The 23980-nt window shown below is 44.5% G+C and overlaps 2 protein-coding genes across 7 annotated transcripts in view; one reads left to right on the forward strand and one right to left on the reverse strand.

Moving 5' to 3' along the window:
* The window catches only part of LOC119175727 (SOSS complex subunit B1), a 51260-nt gene extending 35564 nt beyond the window's left edge, over positions 1-15696 (reverse strand). For 2 of the 3 annotated variants that reach the window (XM_075881980.1, XM_075881979.1), the window contains exons 1-5: positions 13990-15696; positions 13770-13867; positions 11059-11197; positions 1276-1347; positions 1118-1196 (exon numbers count right to left, since the gene is read on the reverse strand). In XM_075881980.1, coding sequence (XP_075738095.1) covers positions 1118-1196; positions 1276-1347; positions 11059-11197; positions 13770-13845 — 366 coding nt within the window. In that variant the 5' untranslated portion in view covers positions 13846-13867; positions 13990-15696. The remainder of the gene's footprint in view (positions 1-1117; positions 1197-1275; positions 1348-11058; positions 11198-13769; positions 13868-13989) is intronic. The other variant, XM_037426680.2, reaches the window with a different exon arrangement.
* A 5329-nt stretch (positions 15697-21025) lies between these two features.
* The window catches only part of Ae2 (anion exchange protein Ae2), a 289588-nt gene continuing 286633 nt past the window's right edge, over positions 21026-23980 (forward strand). For all 4 annotated transcript variants that reach the window (XM_075881985.1, XM_075881984.1, XM_075881990.1 and 1 more), the window contains exon 1: positions 21026-21143. The gene's annotated coding sequence lies outside the window, so the exon portion shown is untranslated. The remainder of the gene's footprint in view (positions 21144-23980) is intronic.

Raw genomic sequence — 23980 nt, forward strand, 5'->3', positions numbered from 1 at the left:
CAAAACCATTTCAGTGCATCTTCTAGGGCAGCTAAAATCTCACTTGAAAGCAGCACATCAACTTTCGGAGCATTTAACCGGTTCTACATTTTCACATTTTAATAATTGTGCCTCTAAGCTGCAGCAGCTACACCGCACCAAGCAGAATAAATATAGATTCACACATGCATGCATGTTTATGGCATCCCAGAAACTGGAAATATTCTACTGCTCTTTGTTTTCTCACCGACAGCTGTAACCTTTTTAAGCCTCATGACCACAGGTCCCCTAACATTCCCCCCAATACACTTCATATTTGTAATCAAACGAGTCTTTTCCTGATGCTTCCGATAAAGTAATGCAAAAGCAATGCGTGTATGAAGTTTTTGGCGTAATCTTTTTTTTAATGAAAAACTACTCTGATGGTGTAAGTGCTTTTAGTACAACCTAGACATTCACTATTTGGTGATGTACCTGCTGTCATAGACAACTTGGTACTTTATTTCGACAAGCTCTTTACATCAACTTTTGCTGCAGTCAAGTACCAGGACAGAGACATTAGCATACTGTGCTTTCTCGGCTAATTTTACAGGCAACTGCAGTGGGTGGAATTGCTGATAAGTACAGATGGTCGTATAGTATTAAAATTAAGCACTCTGCACAAGCACTTCTAGAGGTCAATTAGAATAATAATACTAATTTTTGTAATAAAAACAAACTGAAACAAAGTGGTCTCTTGAAGCATAAACACATACTTCTGTATGCAACTGCTGAGATCAAGCTGAATGCTATCACTGAGTCCTCTTTTTGTATCACACATTGGTGGCACTTTGCACTTGGCGATACCAGGGCCTCTGAATGAACCAGGCTGTGATCAAATATGTCCTAATGAACGAAGTCTTCATCACATTAAAAAAATTACTGCAAGTTGTTCAATGTATTCCAACTTAACCGGGGTAGAATCAACAGCATTTATTGAATACTTTTAACACAAAACAAAAACAAATGCACATAAAATTCTTAGAGAACACTCTACTGGCCAGAACTGCTTTCCCGATTAAGTTCAAGGAATTCGGAGGCCCTGTTTCTGGCCTCTGGAATGCATGCAAAGTTCAAAACATGAACAAAAACTACTAACCAATTTGGCCTGCAACTGCTGCATGAATTCTGGGTTTGGTTCACTCATAAATGGAGTTTCATTGAACGGAAGGCAAAATCTGAAAGAAAAAAAAATGGCACTGAGAACAGCTGCCACAGGCACGACATTACAAAACATTCACACAAGGCCATACTCACTCGCCAATCTTCTGAATGTCACCCCCTTTACCAGTATACAAAGTAAGACAGCCTTTCCAAAGAGAAGCATATCTGGAGAAAAACATTTTTATAAACAAATATTTAGGTTCTGAATGTCGAACACCAACACAAGCAGCTTTACAAACATAGTAAAATCACACACCACAGAAGCACATGGCATACTCTCAATGTGAACTAATTTGCAGGAACTACAAATTTTGAACCATTTCATCACTATTTCATATGTATGCCGACAGCTCATGTGTTTAAAAAAACTCACGGGGTGCCTTATGCATTAAGCTAAGATGACTTGAAGACACAAGCAATCCGGCCCACCAATATTGAGCACCATTTTGCAAAGTAGCAAAGTACCCAGTAAAGTAATGTATGCAGCTACAGAGCTGCACACTGTGCTAATGCTACTGCTGATGATGATGAATATGGCTGAGTCCTTTGAACAGCTTTAAACCACTCGCTTGCCACAAAAATTTACATGGTGTGACCACAGGGTGGTTCTACACTTCTGCCAAATCCGTTGCATGACTCCTTCACATCTGCTAGTGACCCCTCAACCAACATGGCACCTGCATTGGGTCTCTTTCTCATCTCAAAACCACAATATGATTATGAGGCAAACAGTAATGAAGGGCTCTGAAAATTTCGGCCATCTGGTCGTCTTTAACATGAACCTACATCGCACATGACAAGGGCTTCTAGCATTTCACCTTCCAAAAATGTTTGACGTGCTGGCATGACTTTGTGGCAAAATGCTAGACTGCAACGCTGAATGCCCGAGTTCAGATCCAGCTAAAATTCTGTTTCTTGCTTATCATTGTATGCGAGATCACGCGAGGCTTTGTACCACATGCTGCATTATACATCCTGGTGAGGTGCTTAAAGGCGTAGCGACACCTCGAAGGTCAGTTGACTCTGCATACGAATCTCCTATATACAAAAACAGCTCTGAGAAAGTGTGAAGCTCAGCAGATGCTAATATTTTATTTCGATATTGGAGTTAATTTTACCATTGTGCACCTACTGAAATTAACACTATCTTAACATTAGGCTACAGTATTAATTCTGACGGCTTCACACATCAATCTTGCTAGTTGTGATGACATCAGGCACCGAAACTTCCAAAATGGCTGGCTGCTTGTGAATCACCAATGAAGCCACGGTGTGGAGTGGCCATGGAAACGTCAAGATATTTTGCATGAGCACATGATGTGACCCTCATACCGTGTTGCGACATTGGGCTACAGTAGCCATTGAAACTACGTTTTAAGCGCATACACAGGGTGAACTTGCCCTTAGCACTACATTTCCTATGCTCTTGGAGCTTGGCCTTTCATTGGATGAAAGAAAACAACTCAAAATTTTTGTTTCAGTACCCTTCTAAAGCTGTCACATTAAAAACAGCAACAACAAAATCCTCCTTAAATCTCGCGAGACTTCAGTAGGTGGAGCTTTTTTTACCAGCCACTCCCGTTCTAAAGTTGTTTAAAGAGCCAGTAAACAGGCTCAGACTTTTTCTACACCCCTCAAACATGCTAGCTAATTGGTAGAATGGACCGCAGTGGTCACATTTTATGAACACTGCAGCGCTGCGCGCCACACGGACCCTCTATTTCGAAAAACAATTCTCACGATTATTTCTTTAGCCTGACCAGTCCCTCTCGTACGTGCAATGCTGCAAGCTCACCCATGGGAACTTTACATACCACTGAGCACTTTACATACCACATGCAATTGGTGCTTTGGCCTACGAAATGGCGCCTTGGCCCTGCAGTAAAGTAGTTCCGGCCGCACAGTCCGCGTTTTCATTTTCCTGTGCTACCCTCTGCCGTTTTCTGGAGCCCGAGACTACCAGGAGAAGCGGTGTTGCAAGAATGAAAGCCTTCGAGGTGCCTCCACTAGAGGAAGGGTGCTCTTCAAGCAGCGCTTCCTTCTTGCGCCGCTATGATATATGCTCATGTCGGGAATACTGTGCTCAGTCGTTGGCTGCGTGCCAACGACGCATCAATGACATAATGTCGTCGTGTTTCCGAAGTGGACGAAGGAACGACGACAAGCTATGCCTTGACCCTCCCAATGGCGGGGAAAGGTGGCAAGGCCATGCGCGTAAATTTGAAATCGGCAGAAACGGACATTTTAACACCTGTAACTTCCTTATTAAAGAAATTTTTCACGAAATTCTTGCAGCAGCACGTTCACATAGCAGAAGTGCACGTATTTCTTTTCAGCAGAAGTGCACGTATTTCTTTTCATGACAATTTTTGAACCTCAGGGTTGTTTACTGGCCCTTTAAACAAAGGACATTAAAGAACATTTTAAGGGCCCTGTTGCCACATGATCGAAAAGGTATTAGAATAGAAAAATTACAGTTTAAAAGAAATAGATCAGACAAGAGAGAATCTGCCTTTCTTCTTTATTGCCATTTGTTTCAATTCTTCAAAGTTAGTCAAAATGAAGGATATTATTGCTATTACATTTATACAGCACACGGCAGGTGTGGAAATGGGCACATGGGTTTGACAGCAGTCCTGGGAGCAGACAAAAGTGCAGGCTTGGAACAGCCAGAAAGGCCTTTTTGAGCTAGTTTGGTGCAGTTGTAGATGTAGCCCCTTTACACAGCACTTGTAAAGCAACATTTGTTCAATGCTGCATTTTCTAAACAATTGAGCAATAGCCTCATTTATTGCGATAGCAGTCACCCATGCTCAATTTTTGCCACCGCCGTTGCCATCATGTCCCATATGAAGTCCCTACTGATAACATACTCCTGCACATCAAATGTTCTACCCACGTATGAAAGCGATTGAGCAGGGGCAAAGAAGACAGCTAAAGCAGAGATCACACGAGCCAGCCCTTCTCCGTCACTCGCAGGGTGCATGCGAAAGCATCACCCACTTGGGAGGCCTGCTGTCAAAGCAGAGAGGATTTGATTGATATGTAGGGTTTAACGTCCCAAAACCACCATATTATTATAAGAGACGCCGTAGTGGAGGGCTCCGGAAATTTCGACCACCTGGGGTTCTTTAACGTGCACCCAAATCTGAGCACACGGGCCTACAACATTTCCGCCTCCATCGGAAATGCAGCCGCCGCAGCCGGGATTTGAACCCGCGACCTGCGGGTCAGCAGCCGAGTACCTTAGCCACTTGACCACCGCGGCGGGGTGCAAAGCAGAGAGGAAACACACCAACCATTTGAATGAGATGAAAAGACGCGAGCGGAAGGGAAGGGTGTTGTTCGAGCAGCAACTGTGAACTTTGCTTCTAAGGGCATGGTCGCGATCGCTGGCGGGTGCACTAGCTTGGCAGCCATGAGAGGACATACACGTGGCTACATGCAAGGGTGTAGCCAGAAATTTTTTTCGGGTAGGAGCACCTCCTCGATTTCGGGAGGGGCACCCCCTTGGAATGGTCATTTTTGCTCTCAATGCAATGACGAAAAAACATTTAGGGGGGGCCACGGGCCCAGTGTGCCACCTCCTGGCAACACCCCTGCATGGCTACGTGCCCCGTTCTTATTGTGAAGAGAATGCAAAAACCGCACGACCTGTAGTGGCCGTGCTCTCTTATACCAACGTTTTGTAGAGTTGCACGAGATCAAATCCTAAATTCCTTGCTACCGCATTGATTGCTTCACTCTTGCGATAAAGCTGCGACTTTTTTCAGCTATGTACAGCCCCCCACTTGTTAAACCTGAGTGCGCGAGTGTCAACCACAGCGTCGATAAGCACAGCATAACGTAGCACAGCGGTGAAATGACCAATAATACACGTGCACTCAGTGAGCAGTCTTGTGCACCTATCCTAGCTTGTTCCGGTAATCGGACACCACCCCCGCTTCTTTTGAGCACCTTTTCTGTTCTTTTCTGAATGCTGCCATTGAGTTAGAAAAGAAAAATCACAGTTCCACTGCACCGGCAAAGCAATCAATGCAATATCAACCAACTGTAATGTACGAAGTAAGGCTGGCAGCTAACTTTTTGGGATCTGACATCGCGTAACACTAAAAAATGCAGGTGCAAGAGAATACAGCCGAGCCAAAGAGTGATGCTCTTTCTGCAGTCTCTTCGCATTAATAGCGCAGTTTGTACAAGGGTCCAGAAGCCATTCACACTGGTGTCTGCCGAGTTATTGGGCGTGCCAGTGATCACGACTGTCTTCAGAATCGAAGCTCACAGCTGCTGCTCAAGTGATCATAGCCTGGGCAAACAAACTCTAACTTAAAAAAAAAAGAAAACACAACACTTTAGCCACATTTTAGGACAGAAGGCTTGATGGCTGTCACACCTTGCGGCGAAATTCAGATCGTGTGGTGCAGTACCGCACTGATAAACAAATTTGGCGTGACAAGAGCGGTTCGGCACAGAATGCCGCATGTAAATCGGTTCGGCACATAATGGTACAGCTTTGCCACCCTTGACACTGTTTTCATAAAAAAAATAAACAAAGGTAGTGACAATGTGACGTATCCACCTTTTATATGATGCCAATTACTTTTGAAACTGCATAAAATTTCCAGAACAGTAATACAAGTTTGACTTAGCCCATTGTGTCAAAACCGAGGATGAAAAGCAAACATCGAAATGCGTTTCAAGCAGCAGCTGAAGAATTTTAAAAACTCTAGGATTGCAGCAATAACCTAGTCATTCATCGTACCATGCTCATGCTCGTATTCCTGCCAAGCAGTTTTACAGTATCAAATAATATGAAGGAACTGTACGTGAAGGCAATGCTTTTGGCATCTAATGGCATGTAAAAAAAATGACCTACAAATGCAATATGTACGTGAAGGCACCGCTTTTGGCATCAAATGGCATGAAAAAAAAAATTACCTACAAATGCAATATACCAGTCAGAATTTAAGAAGAGAAGCTTAAATTTGTTGGTACACAACGCCAGTTGAATAACGCACACTAAGATTGGGAAAAATCAAGCAAGACAAAACAAGCCCTAGTGTAATCTTGCTTACTCTGTCTAAGTGTGAGGTATTCCACGTACCAGTCAGAAATAAGGATCAACGTCAAAAGTATGTACAGCTCCAAACTGTCTTATAGCTTCAGGAGTGCATAGAGAATGGAGACTTGACTTTTCATAACACTCTGATAGATGGTTGAAGGTGAAAAACCTGGAGGCACTGCACCGACCAAAGTAAAAGTTTTAAAAAAACACAAAAGGACATTGTGACGATGCGTATACCGGTGAAAGTGGCGACTTCGAACGGCGCCTCACACCGCACATTTATGACGTGAAAAAAGGAAACGTTAAATCCAGTGCCTTGGCTGAGCATATGTCAGGTGGTCCCACAATCGAATGGGGGAAGGCACGTGTTCTCGCTAGAGAAAAAGGACTGTCACGGCGTTTTGTCTCGAGTCACTCGTGATACAAACCACTCCGCGAACTTAAAACAGGATCGATGGTAATCTGCTGTCAGTATATGCGTGCTGCCTGCGTGATATATTGAAACATACATAAGGCGAAGTGCTTTGCACGTGTTTTCGTTTCACTGTGAACAAGGATTCCATGTGGGAGTTGAAACATCCTTTTTGTGTGTTTTTTTTTCTTTTTAAACTTTTACTTTTAAACTTTTACTTTGGTCGGCGCAGTGCCTCCAGGTTTTTTTACCTTCAACCAGGTATCATCCCGACTAGATGGGCTTCCATCAAACCTTAAACTTCATCACACTCCGATAGAATTCTCATGACAACTGCAGGTTACACAAACAAAACAAAACAAAAACAAGTAAAAGGAATGACATAAGCAAGAAAACCATGCTACTACAGTAGAGTCCACTTATAATGATGCCGCAGTGGGGATCCAGCCAGTTTTGGATTGGGAGCAATTTATGAAGCAGGAAAAAAAGTTTTGGAGCAGATTTGTAGCACAATAAACTGAATTTAGGTGCAGATTTATCGCCAGAAACATTGTGTTTCGGAGCAAGCTTGCAGCAACAAAATGCAGTTTGGGATAACTTGCAGCAGTAACTCTGCAACATTTTAAAGCACATTCTTCCATCATTAATGAACAACATTAACGAACAATGTGTGTTACAGGCTTCACCACAGTGCACAAGATGTGGATTGTGGTAGAGCATTAGTGACAAGGCAAGCATAGCACATAGTTCCTGCGAGTGGCAGATGTTAAAATGTCCTTCCTTGTTTCCTGGTTTTTGTAAAAAGGGTGCAACCGCCCCTTATTCACACCACCACTACTGCTTGAAATTGTGAAAATATCAAAATGGGTTCTGTGAAAGGTTTACTAGAGCCCTGCGACTAATACGAATACACACTGCTTATTGCTCACAAGTTTACAGTTAATTAGGTATAGAAGCAATTTTCTATTGCACTTTAGATTTCACAATGAAGCCCTGCGAGCTGTATCCACATTCGCTTAGTCTTTGAACACGCAGGAACTCTCGCAGCAACAGCACTCCAGATTCTTCACTGCAACAAATTGCAGGCTGGGAACGCTCACAAGCATAGTTTCTACTAAATGCACAGATGGGAATCAGTTGGAAAGTTTTTCAGCCTGAAAGTGACAAAGTGACTTGTGTGACTTTTTTTTTGGCTGTTATATTTACCATTATAAAGAAGAAACGTGTTATTTATGGCTCACTGCAGCAAGCTGCTGTTCCCTTGGCCCAATTTCCGTAGCACTTGGTTTACCATCGCAACATGTCAGTTTCACAATGAAGACTCTTGATGAGCGCTACAATGTAATCTTGTACTTTGAGACCCTTGTCCGTATAAATTATGCTCTATAATAATCTTTTTAGGTCATAACAAAAACATTGATTTAGTGGTTTATTTATTTACATATTGATTGATCAACTGATTGATTGATTGATTGACTGGCTGGCTGATTGATGCATGTGAGCAGCACTGGCACCCCTTCGTGCCCGACGCGCGCTTGCACATATAAGCTTTGCACAAGGATCGGTATGGCGAAGAACCTCGCACAGCGAAATTGAATACTAGATAATATCTCACTATTACATGCCCGACTCTAAATCTGTGAGAAGGCGGCTCATAGTTTTGGTACACAAAACCACAGAATTTCTTATGTGTGAAGACTGCATTTACAGTTCCTAAATAACACCAATGAGTTTCCAAACTAAAGACAAAATGCCGAAATGACAACAGGAAATTACACGTGCATATTTTGGTTATTCCTATTACAATAGAAAAAAATGTGTCGCTGGAAAGGGGGGAGTAGGTTCTATGGCAGTGTGGCAAAGCTGAGTATCTGGTGCCAACGCAAGAAAATATTCTGGGCCAGCAACGCTCCACTGCTGTTTAAACAGGCCAAATATGAACTTTGGTGCAGTTAGTGCTTGATGTACTTGAATGGGCGCAATCAGATGCAGACAGGCATAACGGTAGCAAAATGGCACAAATGGTTCCATTGGATCCCCACTGCATAGTTTATAACAATATAGCTGATAAAACGATGAACAACAATGGCACCATACACTGTTGTATGCTTTCTATGGTAAAATAAATTCCTTACTACAATGTTACATTGCGACAATATCGGATATAGCGATTGAATCCGGCTACAACGTGTACAGAAAATGGCTCTCCACGTGGACAGCATGCACTACCATTTGCCCCGCTCCCTGTCCACACCCTCAGAAAACAGGTCGACTGCTCTTCTGACGAGGGAATGAGATGAGGAGAAGCTTTCCTTGCAAACATCTAAAGCGATGCCAGGAGAGGCTTGCGAAGCCCCTGTCGACCAAGCGCTGCCGGAATTGTGGTCGGCGCTTAATGCACATGCGTTGCCTCTGAAGCACTTGCTTCATGTAGGATGTTGCAGATACGTCCGAGAGCTTTACCAGTGAGGCAATCGTTGCCTGTATACATGTTGCGGACAACGCTGACAGTGGCGACTCTGATGAAATAGCTGAGCAGCCGACCGAGGTACTCTCATCGCAGGTGGTCCTACGAATGGTACAGTCCCTTGGAATATTGTTTTCGCAAATGACCTCCCGCTCAGCTATGTGGAGAACCTTGATGCTCTTGAGCGAGATATGCGCAAGCCTCGCATGAAGCAATCAAAGCTGATAGACTATTGCTCTTCTACAAACAGGTACACAGTACCTTACTTCCATACAAGTAAAATGTTCTGACATCTCTTTTGTCTTGCTTTTCTCAACCTGCTTATAACAATTATTGCTTAGAACGATGGAGTTTCGTTGGCACTTGGATATCATTGTAAGTGGGCTGCACTGTATAATGTACAGTATATACTGCAATAGTCATGCCCATGTAAAAGCTACACCCAAAACTCTGTTAAAAATTTCCTTGAAAAAATATATTTGAAAACTACCTTGTATTTACCTGCATTTTTTATTTTTGAGATGGTTCACAGTGTTATTGGCTACGTATTGCGAGAATTCCAGTTTTTTTTTTTTTTCCCAGAACAACCGACCGGCTACTCAGAAGTTTAAAATCGATTAAATGTGTGTGCTGCTATTGCACTCCCAAAAAGAGAGACAGACATGCTGTAACAGAATGCTGGAAAAACAGACAGAGGTGTGCTTTCCGAGACGAGAACAGCATGTTCCTGAAATGAAAGATCTCTCTTTGGAGTACATCTTCGCAGTCGCGCAGCGATGGCTATGCTATTTCGACAGTGACGCAAGCCATAAAAACCTCACATTGCACAAAACAAAGGCATTCTAGTTACAGCACTAAATGCCAGCAATGGATGCATCCGAAAGAATCTTTATGCAACACACAACGTGCCAATGATTACTTCCAAGCAAGTAAACAAAAGTTTTGTTTTTGCTTTTTATTTTTACTACTGTTAAATAAAGGGACGTACCACCAGAAATATTTACGAAAATATTTCACGTCTCCTTTTTTTCGTGCAATGGGTGTCTCCACAATTTTTCTCCCTGCCACAATATCACGACTTAGAACCCCCCAACGATCAGGCATTTGTCGGGGGACCTTGCTCAGTTGCTCACCAAAACTCAAGATGGTGGTGGAATAGCCTCTAAAACGAATACACATATGTGCTTCTAATGAGATGCCTTACAGATTATGTACTCATTTACTGTTTTAGCTGAATCGAAAAAAATCCCATAGTAAATATGATGCGTTACGACAAGGGGTGACTTTCTTCAAATGTTTCAAGAATCGGTGGCAACTCGGAATGCAACTGCAAGGCATAACACTGTAGGGGTACTAAGAAATCTGGAACACATCTAAAGAATCTCAAAGCTTGGGCTCCTAGGAACTGTGGCTGCAGGATTTTGTAGCAGGCAACAGCTCAAAAGAAGAAAAGAAAGATGAAATGGTAGGGGGAAGGAAGGGGGGGTGCTTCCTCATTCATTGGCCCATATTTCAAAGCTCCCAAAAAGGAGAAGGTTGCGCATGTTCAAGATTTTCCAGCAATCGCAAGAAAAAACCTACAGCCATTACACGAGTACATTCAGTTTTTCAACAACTGCATGCGATTCATTTTGGTTGCAGATGCTGCAAACAGGGCTTCCAGATTTGTGTTGGGACATTTTGAAGGTTTGTAGTTTACACCACCTGATGTTTCTTTTGCTACCTACTGTCTTTCTATGTGTGGCCATTTAGCTACTATTTCTTTTTTTTTTTCTGGTGCCTTATAACCCACAACCAGACAACCTTTAGCTGAACTTTTGCCTTTGAACTCCCTTACACTGTAGTGCCTAGAGGCACTGCGGGTGACATGATAAATAGTGAAGAAAAACCCTTGTTCAACTCCTAATGAATTACCATAGAAGTTGTACTGACCCCTTGGTGAGCTTGCAAATGTCCCCCTGCTGAATACATGTGCCCGGTTCATCCCAAACAGAGACATTAATTGAGCCTGTTCGGTCAGCCACCCTGCATGTTCGAACTTCATGGCCTTCTTTGGTCATGTTTGGCCGCCCTAGAAAAATTGAAAATGGTAAGAATTCAGCTCTTTCATTCATTATGCTTATTCTTTATAAGATGTCCAAGAAAAAACATTGTTACTACATGACAACAACATGAAAACATGCAAACAACAGAACAGTTCAACATTTCAATGTGAGAATACGCAAAACCAATGCAGTTTAAAACTGCAACAGTTAGCAGCTTGACTGCAATATTCATATGCGCCCCAGATGCACTTTTACCTTTGCAGTCACCATGCTCATATAATGTAGGACAAGTGGCACACACCACTAGACTGATAACTGTTATCAGCATAACTGTGCAACATCTGTAGTTGCACAGCTGCATAATAATCTACAAAGAGAAGTGTTTTATAACATTTAAAGGGGTCCTGCAACACTTTTGAGACAGGCTTATTTAGCACCGCAACGCGTGGAGCCATGGTTATTGAGACAAATTCAACAAGAATTATGGAAATTGGTGCCGGGAAAATGGAGTTACGAGTCCTCAAAGTTGAAAACTCGAGCAGACGTCGATGAGAAACCTTAACCTTCTCTTTGGCATTTCACTAGCCTTCTGACATCAAAGACCGCTTCCAATCGTAGTGCCCGTCTCACAAAAACATACCGGAAATGTCACTTCACGGTGGCCTTCCCCCAATACCTCACTACCGCCATTTTTCGACGGCGTCTTAAGCATGGTTACTACAAATCACGTGCATCGGGTAGCAGACGCTACCACGGTAAAACAATGTAACATACACACATACGCTTCGAGTTGGATTACTTCTCTGCTTGGTTGCAAGATGTGTTCTATGGCAACGCCGGCGACCACTGCCTGTTTCATTTTTTGGCTTGCTAAAACCTGGCATGCGTTTCCACCGTTTCCACCTTTAGTTGCTGGCATACCATAGCCCCGTTCGCAAGCTATGTATTGTGCTCTTTATTCTAAAAATACATCATTTAAACACAAGAATGTTTCCTTTTCGAGAAAATGTAAAAAAATTTTTTCCTACTTTCAGCATTCACTCGTATAGCATAGCTACCACCATATGAATATTGCACGCTATTTGTCGTGTCAAGCCAATAAAAATCGAATGGTCGTTGTCACTTCCCATAACTAAAATAGCTGGCCAATGTGTCTCCGTAGTCTAAAATCAAGGTACTTTGTCCCGTGGATTACAATTATAACAGTGTCCATTTCGGCTTTGCCATTTGCGCAACGATATCGGCGTGTGCTAGAAAACCAGAAGAACCCATGCATAATACATGCTCAAATAGTGTCGCAGGGCCCCTTTAAACAAAAAGTCTCCCTAATTAGAATGCACTCACTTGCTTAGCTATGGTGCAGCATCTATCTTTGATAGACCATTCTATCATTTCAGTGGCAAAAGACCAGCACCATAAGCTAACGGCGGCTACAGTGCTATAGTAAACAAAGTTGACTTCAGTCCAATACTTGCACCAAAAGCGTAAGGGTCTACAATGTTGCTTCATGCCCTGAATGGCTCACAAATGCTATGCATCAAAATGCATCCTCCCGAAAATCTAATTTATGCAATCTTATGAAGATTAACTACCGGGAATGTGGCTTTGAGCAATAAAGTTTCAGTTGGCAGAAAGCATTTGTCCCACGTCTTCATCTTCCCAAGCTGCTATTTTGGTACTGTAGTTTTATTACGCAAAGGTAGCTCTCATGCGCACTACTTCTTATGAGGTGTGTGGATACAATTTTTCAGCCAAATACACCTCGTGAAAGTTGCATCACTATACGAGTTCAACATGGTACTTGGATAGTTCAAAGGCAGCTGACTGCATGGAAAAGCCCAAACTATGCCCTCAAACAAGGCATCACCATCAGTTCTATTAATCAAATATTTCGGTGCAATTAACCATACAGTAGGCTACGAGGGTCGAATTTTGGGCCCCTGGTTGTTTATAGCATGAAGCTAAATCTACCATGCGCCAAACATTTTTCATTTCGTTTTCCTCGATACCAGGCATAAAAACAGTGACTTCGTGCTTAGCATCAGTTGAAGGGTTGCGACTTCTATTACGGTGTCACGCGGTGCACTTTCGACAGCGATTGAGCACGAGAGGGATCAAATTAATCAGTCGCGAATTGCTCACTTGGGGGAAGGAACCAACTGCGGTCGGAAAATTCGATTCTGCTCGTGCTCGATTACTATCCAAAAGTGCAATGGGTGACAACAGTACATAATACACTACATAAACAGAAATTATTCACCAATAAAGTATGTTACCAGGCGTGGGAAAAAACAGACGTAGGTCATTCACAGCATGTTTAAATGGAGACCTGTTCACATCTAGCCAAATTCAAGCAGCTACGTCAGGCAAGTCCGCTAACTAGTGTGGTGCATCTGTGATACAAGGCTCGTATAGGGTACCGCCATGAAATCGAATTGCCAATGCGTCGACAATCAGTGGAACAAGTCGCCTGCGCCAGCTGGAGTAGCCGAGCTATTGCTAGCAATTATATGGCACGGTGCACCAAGATAAAGTTGGTGCAGCTAGTGCCGACCAACGGTACCCTCGTTTTCAAAAACATAATTGAAAGCTTCTCACCTATTTCCAGAACGATGAATATAATACTGAGATTTTTCATCCCTGGCTTCAAATCTCGTATTGTTGTCGGCTCCATTATTCCCGGCGCGTCAAGAGTCCTGCACGAAAAGTCCCGAGTCTTGAACCATGTTGACCAGTCGCAAAGTTCAAGCAAAACGGAACACACACATGCGGCGAACGACGTCTCGTGCACCAAGCGTAGTGAAGGCAACTCGCTTACCTGCTCGAGAATCACGAGGTTCACGACAGTCTCAAAATAGTTGCACTAACAGCATACGCCTATTGTACATGACCACATGGCTGTAAGCGCGTAGGTTTTATTTCAACCTACGTTCACGTAAGTGTTCAAAGTAAACAGCTTGCACTCCGCACAGCGCCTGCCATGCACAAATCGCCGTCTCTGCGTTTGTGCGCGCCAGTGCGGGCGGCGGCGATAGACGCAGAACACCTATGCGCGAGCTGCACGTATGCGGCTAGAAAGGCTGGTACAACTGGTACAGGTGTTCCCTGGCTGTGTTCTGCTGTGGTGGTTGGTTAGAAGAGGAAGAAGACGCCTAATTTCTGCAACCTGGTAGGGAGCACGGCGCTTCCGTCACCTTGCTCACTGCCTCTCAGTATGCATGCGTATGCATGAGTAATTTGCATGGAGGCTATAATGAGGTAATTTTTGGTGTGTTGAGGAACCAACCAACCAACCAACGGCGCTGCGCCTATGTTCTGTCCCGGGTGGCACGAGCGTTTTGAGGAGCAAAACCAAAGAACACCTGTGTAAAACGTTGTAGAACGTTCCCACCCCTACCGCTCCGTTTACCCAAATAGCCGCTTAAAGCCGACTTGACTTGGCTTGAGTGCATGAGTAGGTGGCGGACACCGTGGTGGCGGCAGAAACGCTTGGCTACGCAGACAGTTTAGAAACAGCATCGAGTCCACGTCATCTGAAAAATAAAACGTGTCTGGAAAGCTATGAAATCGGCCAACGCTCGGAGATAGGCTAGCTCGGCTAGTGTGACCTGAGGCTAACGCGGCCATCAGAAGTACAGCGTGGCCGACATGAGTAGAGTGACCTAAAATAGGGTGAGTGTTAAAGCGCCGATCGAATATGTACACGGAGGATTAAGGGCCTTTTGCGATGAACTCCCGCGCCGCGCGCTACCATGCCGGACCCGCTAGAGCTCTGCTGTTAGGATAGAGTTATGCTACCTAAAGGCGCACCCGTGGGCTTTCCCCGCAGTGAAAGCCGCGTTGAAACGGCGGGCATCTGCTACGCGCCCGATATTTCTGCCGCTATTAGCCAGCGCTGCGGTAATATGGGCAATATTTATTATTGCGTCACTCCACACAGATAACACGTTTGGTAACTCAGGAGCGTGATCTTGTACATTTTCTTTCAGCTGTTATGTCATGGCAATGATCCGCACTTACGCGCCCGTTTGCACAACGCATACTGCGCACACCCGTCGTGAACGAAGGTACTTTCAAGTGGAATGACGAACGTAAACGTGCCGTAGAATAAAATAAGCTGTAGATCACAAAGATAACCAGGAAAGAGTCTATGACGCGGTACGAAGTGGGTTCGGCCCGCAAAAACCATATAACTCGCGTAACTCTCGCGTCATCGTTCACATGGAAAGGTCGATGACATCATTAACTTGACATGTTTTTTTATTTTCGTAACGATTAATCGTAATGATGTGGTGTGCAGTGCGCAAAACCACCGTTGAAAAAAATTTTGACGATGCATGGTCTGATTTCTCCTCCCCCCCAGAATTGAAAACGTGATCAACATGAATCTCAAGATTTAGGACTTACCTATACATTTTCGAGCAATAAATTCGTAGATAAAATATACGAAAATAATTACTCACAAGGTCCCTATGCATTCGCCTGAGATGACTCGACGGTGAAAGCCCGTTTTTCTTTGTCTTCCTTGCCTCCCCCCCCCCCCCCCACCTCCCGAAAGCTTTCTTCACATAACGACGCACAGCCGTCATGAACTGGTGGTCGATTCCCGTGTTTGATGAGGCAGTAAGGTTTTCTCCTTGACAAAAAGTAGGACAAACCAAAGTAAATTATTCGATAACAGTGCACCACCATGTACGCATCAGATCATGTTATGATCGATCGATCACCCGGAAACAAACGTGATAATCAGCTATATGCCTGTGGTACACAAAAGGCTTGAGTTACCTGTCTATTTTTATTTATAAAAGAGATGACAGGCATGCTGCGTCAGTTAGTGCGAAGATTTTGAGCTTTGTCGCAGTACCACGGAGCCTAAGCAAAAAAAAAAAAGTCACAGTATCTCCTCAAACATATGCTTGATGACGCGCAGACGAAAGGCAATCAAAGACAGGCACTGTGCCGTCTCATACACAAGCACAGACAAGAGGGCAGAACAGAATAAACGCTCTTAGAAGAGGTGGCGAATAGATATCTTCCACTAGGCGCAGGCACTTCAGAGGAGTATCCCGAAATAGAATGTGACACAGTAAAGGAGCTCGATGACCCCTTCACGGAATCTGAAATTAGGGCCGTCCTTCACAACTTGAATAGCAGGTCAGCCTCAGGTCCGGGTGGAATCTCAAACAGACTGCTTAGGAACCTGGATGACATATCCATTGAGCTGCTTACGAAAGAGACCAACAAGAGAGTTGGCAGAGTGGAAGCTTTTCGGAGGAGTGTAAAGCGACCTCGGTTGTGCTTATTCCTAAACCGGGTAAGCCATTACATATTGACAATCTAAAGCCGATATCACTAACCTCTTGTGTAGGCAAGCTAGCTGAGCATGCGATCTTCAATAGGATTTCCGACTGCATAGAGCGCAAGGATCCATTCCCGCACAAAATGATCGGCTTCAGACTGGGACTCTCTACGTGAGATGTTATGATACTCCTCAAGAAGCACATTTTCGATAATGGCACTAGGGATGTAAGGGGTATCTTAGCCCTTGACCTGACCAAAGCCTTTGCACCGTATCTCATCGCTTTCTCCTGCAGGCCACAGCCAACCTACGTCTCGGAGAAAAGTTTCAGGCCTTCGTAAGATCATTAATGATGAATAGAACGGCTACCATTAAGATCGGTCAACATAAATCAGCTAAATTCACCCTTTGGGCCAGATTCATCCCGCAAGCAGTGGTCATCTCACCCTTGTTATTAACATAGTTATGAAAGCCTTGTCAGAGAGACTCAGCTCCTTGCCCAGTGCAGGCCACTAGCTTTACGTGGACGATATTATGATTTGGTGCCCAGTAGGATGACTCGCAGAAGTAGAAAACGCGCTGTAATCAGCCCTCGACGAAACGGAGTCCTACTTAAAAAGCACAGGCATCCAACTGTCCCCAAACAAATCGGAACTATTGCTGTACAGGCCGGCCAGGCAAGGTGTTAGTTCCGCATCTGGAGCAAATTCTCATCGCTCATTTTGCAAAAAATGGACAGCGCATTCCACCAGTCGATTCAATTAGAATTCTGTGATTACTTATCGATGCGAGAGGATGTAATGCCAAAACTCTCACGCACATCACGGCCAAAACTCAAAACATGCCGAGACTCGTCGCTAGAGTATCAGGCTGCAGGAAAGGACTATGTGAAGACAACCTACTCCGGATTCCTCGTGCCTTCTTAATTAGTCACATTAGCTATGTAGCTTCGGCCCTTAATTGGACCAAAACAAAAAAAAAATGAGCGGAATACACTCATGCGGAAGAGCATTAAAAAAGTGCTGGAATTGCCGGTAACCACTTGCTCTGATAAATTAAGCGAACTTGGTATGTGCAACGACATTGATGCAGTGATCAAATCGTAGGTCACTGCGAAGGTGTTCAGGCTTTCGTCGACTATAGGGCTGGAAAACGCATCCTAGACTCGTCTGCGATCCATGGCTCCTACAATGGTTAATGAACGTGAAATCACCTTATCCAGCGAGGTTCGGGAAACCTTTGTACTCAGCCCATTCCCTCGAAATATGCCCCCGCAACACAATTTAGGGAGGCGAAAAGCCTGTGCACGAGCAATATTACAAAAGGTCGGCGAGAGTCCTGAATCAACTGTCTTTGTCGACGCCGCTCAGTATGGCCAGTCTTGCACATTCGCGCTGGCAGTCATTGACGGCAATGGAGAATTACGCTCCCTCACTCTCGGCTATGTTATCGCGGAGCAGGTCGTCATAGCCCTCGCTATGACCGACCCCTCCCACACCAACATTTTTACAGAGTCACGAGCGGTCATCAAAGCTTTTGAATCAAGTAACCTAGCACGAGAGGCTGCCTCCATTCTAGAAAAAAGAAGAAACCCTGGCACTCACTTCATCTCTTGGTTTCCCGCCCATCGTTCATCGGACGCCAGACGTTCATCGGACCATACCTAACCTCAACGAGCTTGCCCATGACCGTGCGCAAGATCTCGCGCGCCGCGGTGGCATGGGCCTTATGGGGACAGGATGAAATCCAGTTTAACTACCCGCTTCTTACTTTCAACAAAATAACCTCTTACTATCGGCTTAGTAGACAGACCTGTCTATCCTCTTCCTCACCCGAAGTTAGATAAATATCAGTCACAAAATGCTCCAGACAAGCTCATTCCCTTCGCGGGGATTTCTCAGTCGTATCTCAACAAAAAATGATTCAAGTTGTCTAGACTACAACAAAACTTACTGTTCTTTGGCACACATATGCTTTGGCAATGCCCCGCGTTGCCCAGTGGCCCCCTATCCAGTGAAGGGGAAGAAGCCCTCCGCACATCATCGCTCCATACGCAACTTTAGGCTATCAAGAGGGCCGAAGATAGGGCGAAACATGTCAGTGTCCCAGCCCCGACTTGGACGCAGCCAGCGGTTTCCGCAGGTTCCCGATAAGGGTTAACGCGGAAGCTCCTCAGGATCTAATAAAGTTATCTGTCTGTCTGTCTGTCTGTCTGTCTGTCTGTCTGTCTGTCTGTCTGTCTGTCTGTCTGTCTGTCTGTCTGTCTGTCTGTCGCAAAGACGAAGCAATGAACGCGATAGCAACAAATTGGAAGGTCACGCGCAGCATGGCAAACAGATCTAAACGTGCCCCGCTTTTCTCACACACAAATGACGCACGAAACGTACTCTCAGGTACAGATGAACGCGAATAAGCGTCTCAGTTGTTACTTCGCTGTATCTGAAAAGCGCGCCCTTTTCGCAAACGAAGGCTGTGCAACGATTACAGTGACCTTTGTGCGCCCCATAACTTCAACAGATTCGTTCCAGTGCAAGCCCAACGCCAGCCAAGACGAATAACCCTTCCCACCGGGAGATAAGGGCGCGCGAGAGATTGTCCACCCCTCTCCGTGAGTCAAAGTACGCGTGAGAGATGAGAGCCGCCGTGCGCTCATTGAGCCATCTTGCTGATAATGCTGAAAACACAATAGCCCCCCCCCCCCCCCCCCCGAGATGCCCGCCAGTGGTATTATAAATAGCTTGCGTAAGTGGTAGATATAAATAGCTTGCCATTTGAACGTTGAAGGAGGTGCCCTTCAGCCAGGCGCGTAGCCACAAATTTTTTTTCGGTTGGGGGGGGGGGCACCCCTTTGATTTCGGGAGGGGCACCCCCTTAAAATGGTCATTTTCGCTCTCTCGCACCTGCCTGGTGTGCCACCCTATTGCCACTCCTCTACCCTCAATAGCGCAGTGGTTAACGCCTCGCATTCGCGACGCGGAGGTCCCATGTTCGATTTTTTTCTTTTTTGCGTTTTCAGTTATAGATACGTATACATATACAGTGAGTGACGGCGACGCCCACGCCGATGTCGGCGGCAAATCCAGCTGAGAGTGACTATATAATTGCTATTGCAATAAAAGAAAAAAGGTAGTGTATGCAATATTGAGCTCATCAGGAAAATGCAATAAAATTCAGCCAAGTGCCCTGTTGACGCGCATTCCATTGCTGCGCTTCATGGCTCTCGAACAAATTCTCTCAATCTCTGTCGCACATATTATATATATATATATATATATATATATATATATATATATATATATATATATATATATATATATATATATATATATATATATATATATATATATATATATATATATATATATATATATATATATATATATATATATATTGTTGCAAGTTTAGTTTCATAAAGATTTTTTTATTTGAGCCATTTTCTGAACTGGCTCTAATATTACACTTTCACATTTGTGAACTCCCCTGATTTTCGTCCAGGCAGCTATTCAACTTGGACAAGAGTAGGGAGGGCTTTTCATGACTGTCATTGCTTCTGGATATTGGTTGATCATTTTCTATAATATGTTTTTTATGGAAAAACTTGAGGAATAACGTAATTTTACGTGGCAATATTTTTTATTTAAAATATCGGAATTTAACTCAAGCTTTCCGCTCAGTGAACCTTGTACGCTACCTCAGAAGCAAAAATAAGCCTAAAGTATTGCGGTCACCTTATGTTCCTTTCGTTTCCCTTCCGCCTTCAAGATGTGCTCTGCTCATAATAAAGTGCTAGTAGAGGTTAACAAGTTATCGAATAAAGTGGCGTGCTTATGGCCAGAAAAACACTGGTAACCATGAGCACTGGTGAGCGAAGTCAGTGCGTGAAAGTAAATCAGCTGATTGCGCGTGTAATTTAGCTATTTTTCAGTACTTTCTTACTTGCGCAATGCCATTGCTCAATTAACCATGCGAGTAAGTTTCTTTTCTGTCGTTTCTTATACCTGTTCATTTTCGGCATCAGCTGTGCCATGCTGATGCCGCTTCACACATGAATTTTTGCACTCTATTGTTGCCCCAGGCACCGATGCAGCGCTTAAACATAGGTAAGCCCCTTCCCACATTACATTATTAAAGCTAAGCGGACTTCATGTGCCCAGTGTGCAAACACAGCGCGAAATACTGCAGCGCGTAGCAGACGTCCCTCGCTTTCGGCGCGCTTCCGAGTGGGGACAGCTCACGAATCTGGCGCAGCAGCGGCGCGGTGCGGCAGTCCACCGCAAAAAGCCCACGCGGGAGCTGGCGCTTTAGACACTCTTCTTAATCTAGGTCACTCTAGCATGAGGAGTCAACTGGCACAAAATCAATATCAAATATCCAAATGAACGTTTTTTGTATAACACAAATGCGAATTTCTTGTACATTAAAAAAAATTTGCAAAAATTGACATAATTTAGGTTATTTGCAATTTCGTTATTTACGTAGTTTTTAAAAAAACCACTAAGCGGCCAACGCTATTTGTTGAAGTCACGTGACAGGCACGACCAATCGCACAACGTCATGTGCTTTTGTTGTCTTGCGATCGCAGAGCACTTGGCTAATGAATGTAACGATGTGTCTTGAGTCCGGTATAGGATAAATTGTCATTCAGAGTCGCCGCTAGCCAGCTTGTTATTTCGGTGAGTATTTCAGAGTTCGTTCTTGAGAGTTTCTGTTGCTTTCGTTCCTCGGGGAATAATGGTCACCCGGCAAATTGCAAAGCGGGATCGAGGCGGCGCTCGAGGAAATGTGAAGTTTCCCCGTGTCGTGAAAGTAGAAGAAAAAAATGCAGAAACAATAACGCTACTTGATACCGTGGTGACTGTATGTGGTTGGCGCGCAGGATAAATTAGAAATAATCAAACAAGCTAAGCTAAACCGCTTTGTTCGGCATCGCATACGTAGTTAAATTGCGCGCGCTTGGACTTACTTTTTCTTATTTTTTTAGCACATTACGCGTCCACCGTAGCTTTCACTTTTCAAGCGAAAGTAAACCTGCCACGCGGTGTTTTAATTCAAACGACCAGCATAAATTAAGACGTCGGTTTTCGTCTCAACTTGTGACCGTTGGCAGTCGTGACCGTCGGCGCATTTGTGAACTTTCACGATTATGATTCAACGTGGGGGGCCCCAACCTAAACTGATTTAAGTAGCCGTTCGTGTATGTTCGTGTGTCATCGTTGCTACTGCAGCAGCGTTTTTTTTCTGCCTTTGGTTGAGCTGTAGGTGACAGTGCTGTTAATCGATCCTTTTGAGAGCGTTTACCGGCACTGTCGGGAATCGCTCTGACGTGCGAAAGTGTGTTCCGCTCGGTGTTCATATTGAATGGCGCTTGTGCAAGCGGCTCGCCGGTGCGCGCGGGCCTCGTTTGCGTGTTGCGTCTCGTCCACGCGGCTTTGTGGGTTTACGCATGGCGGCAGTCGCCGACCGGTTTTTCGGAAGCGCTTGAAAATAAACGCATCGCGTTAAGTAAAAAGTAAACGCACTAGTCAGCTGGCAGAGGGGTGACTCTAACGTCGAAGTAGTGCTGTCAGGGGTAAGAGGAGTTGAGTGCTTTTTTTTTTTTTTTGCTTGTAATTGTGCCGGCACAGACCTATGTAGAGGGTTGCACATGAGCATGGGTATCTTTTCTAGTAGTGTGCCACCGGGTAGGTTCGGCCCTAAAAAAACTCTCGTCGCTCGCGCATATATGTATTTTTTTTGTTTCATCCGTATTCTGTCTTATTTTTTTTTAGGCTACCATTGCAATTCTGGGCATCTCTGCCCCCCTGCAGTCGTCGCGTAATCTAATTATAGTAAACCTTGGCGCTGCGAAATGTTGCGATAGTGGCAAAGCGCTTTTCGTGCGATTTTTTTTTTCTTGTTTCGTCTGCTTTTTTTTATATACTAGCTTTCGAGGAAAAGATAAGTCGAGACGGGCCACGACTCCCGGAACATGCTGTTCATGCGTAGATGCTGCGTCTGCTGTCGAATGGAAGTGTGACGCGCTGCTGGCTGCAATGCAATTTGGTTTTGCCTTATAGACCCTGGATGTGTTCGCTTTGTTTTGCTGTGTAGCGACATCTCGCTTCTCCGCCACGCCTCCTAATCCTTGCCATCAGCGTCATCCACCATGATCTATTTTCCTAGCCATGCTTTTAAATTCGAGTCGTTAACGGTTGTTTCTACGTCACGACAGGTGACGCGGAGCGTATCAAAGGTTTTCAAGACAGGCCAAAAGAAATGCTCAGCATTGGGCTGAGCATTTTTAGAGTTACTGTCTAGAGTTACTGTCTAGGCGAAGGTAAGGGGCTTTAGGCGAAGGTTCATCGCACGCCCTCTTTCTATATTAACTCAAAGGAAGGGGCGGGCTTTACTTCCCCCTTTTAGGTGGCTTAGGGGGCGCCTCCCTCCCCCTGTGAGCATGACTATGCGTGTCATTGCAAAGTTCCTCGCTACTTAGTTTAAGGGGGAAAAAGCTGATGGCATGAACCAGGTACGTCTTCCTTTGTTATGTGTAGGGAGAGAACAAATTGAGAAGCATTCCCTTTTTAATTAATTTAGACCTGTTGAAGTTGTTAAAGTTTATGATGACATCGGACATGAAACAGCGTCCGTAGTTTCGCAGTAGTTACTGTGTTGGAAGCACAAGCAGCTCATGGGCCGCCACGAAAACAGATAAAGATGTGGTTGAGTGAAAGTGTAAAAAGAAAAAAAAAAAGCCGGGAAAGGGGTGAGGGCAACAAGGTACTCTTTTTTTGCTGGCTAGTTGGTTTACATGAACTTTTTATGTGTACAGATAGAATCACACTTGTCTAGAGCAGCGGAGCGCGTGGCTGTCGACATTGTCTTGGCCGCAGCTTCTACCTCACGATAGCTACAAGCGCCCCTTCATGATTAAATAATAACTCAAGGGCCTAGAACTCAGTATAACCTTGTTTCATATCATTACGGCGTTGGTCTTTTTGCGTATTTATACAGAAAATGGTAGCTGAAGCCATAGGCGTATCAGCCAAGGGGGCAAGGTAGGCGCTAGACCCCCCCCCCCCCCCCCACCACCACCACCACCACCAAGATGAGCTAAACGGGCTGAGCCCCCCCCCCCCCCCCCCCGCTTCCGACAGTGGTCAATGTGTGCTGCACGATGGGGAAACTAACAACTAAGGCGATATTTTCTTTGACCACAGTAATCATTCAGTCATAATGCTCAGAGGGGATCAATATATTATGAGAAAATGTTACATATAATGAAATATTTCCAACAATTCTGCTTTTAAGATTTTTCTAGTAGACTCTTCGCAGTGCGGACCGCTGTACAACGCTTTCGCGCATTGTGCTGGAGCATTGCATAGCAGGCCAGCACTGAACAGGGCCCTATAAGATTACGTCACTGGCTCATGCTTTTATTCTGCTGTCCATGGCTGGCTGATGCAGCTACAGATGGGAACGAACAAAGTTTTTATGGACTAATAAAAGCACTTGCTGCTTCACGAAAATA

The sequence above is a fragment of the Rhipicephalus microplus genome, chromosome X (assembly GCF_043290135.1).
Source record: "Rhipicephalus microplus isolate Deutch F79 chromosome X, USDA_Rmic, whole genome shotgun sequence".
NCBI classification, from domain to species: domain Eukaryota; kingdom Metazoa; phylum Arthropoda; class Arachnida; order Ixodida; family Ixodidae; genus Rhipicephalus; species Rhipicephalus microplus.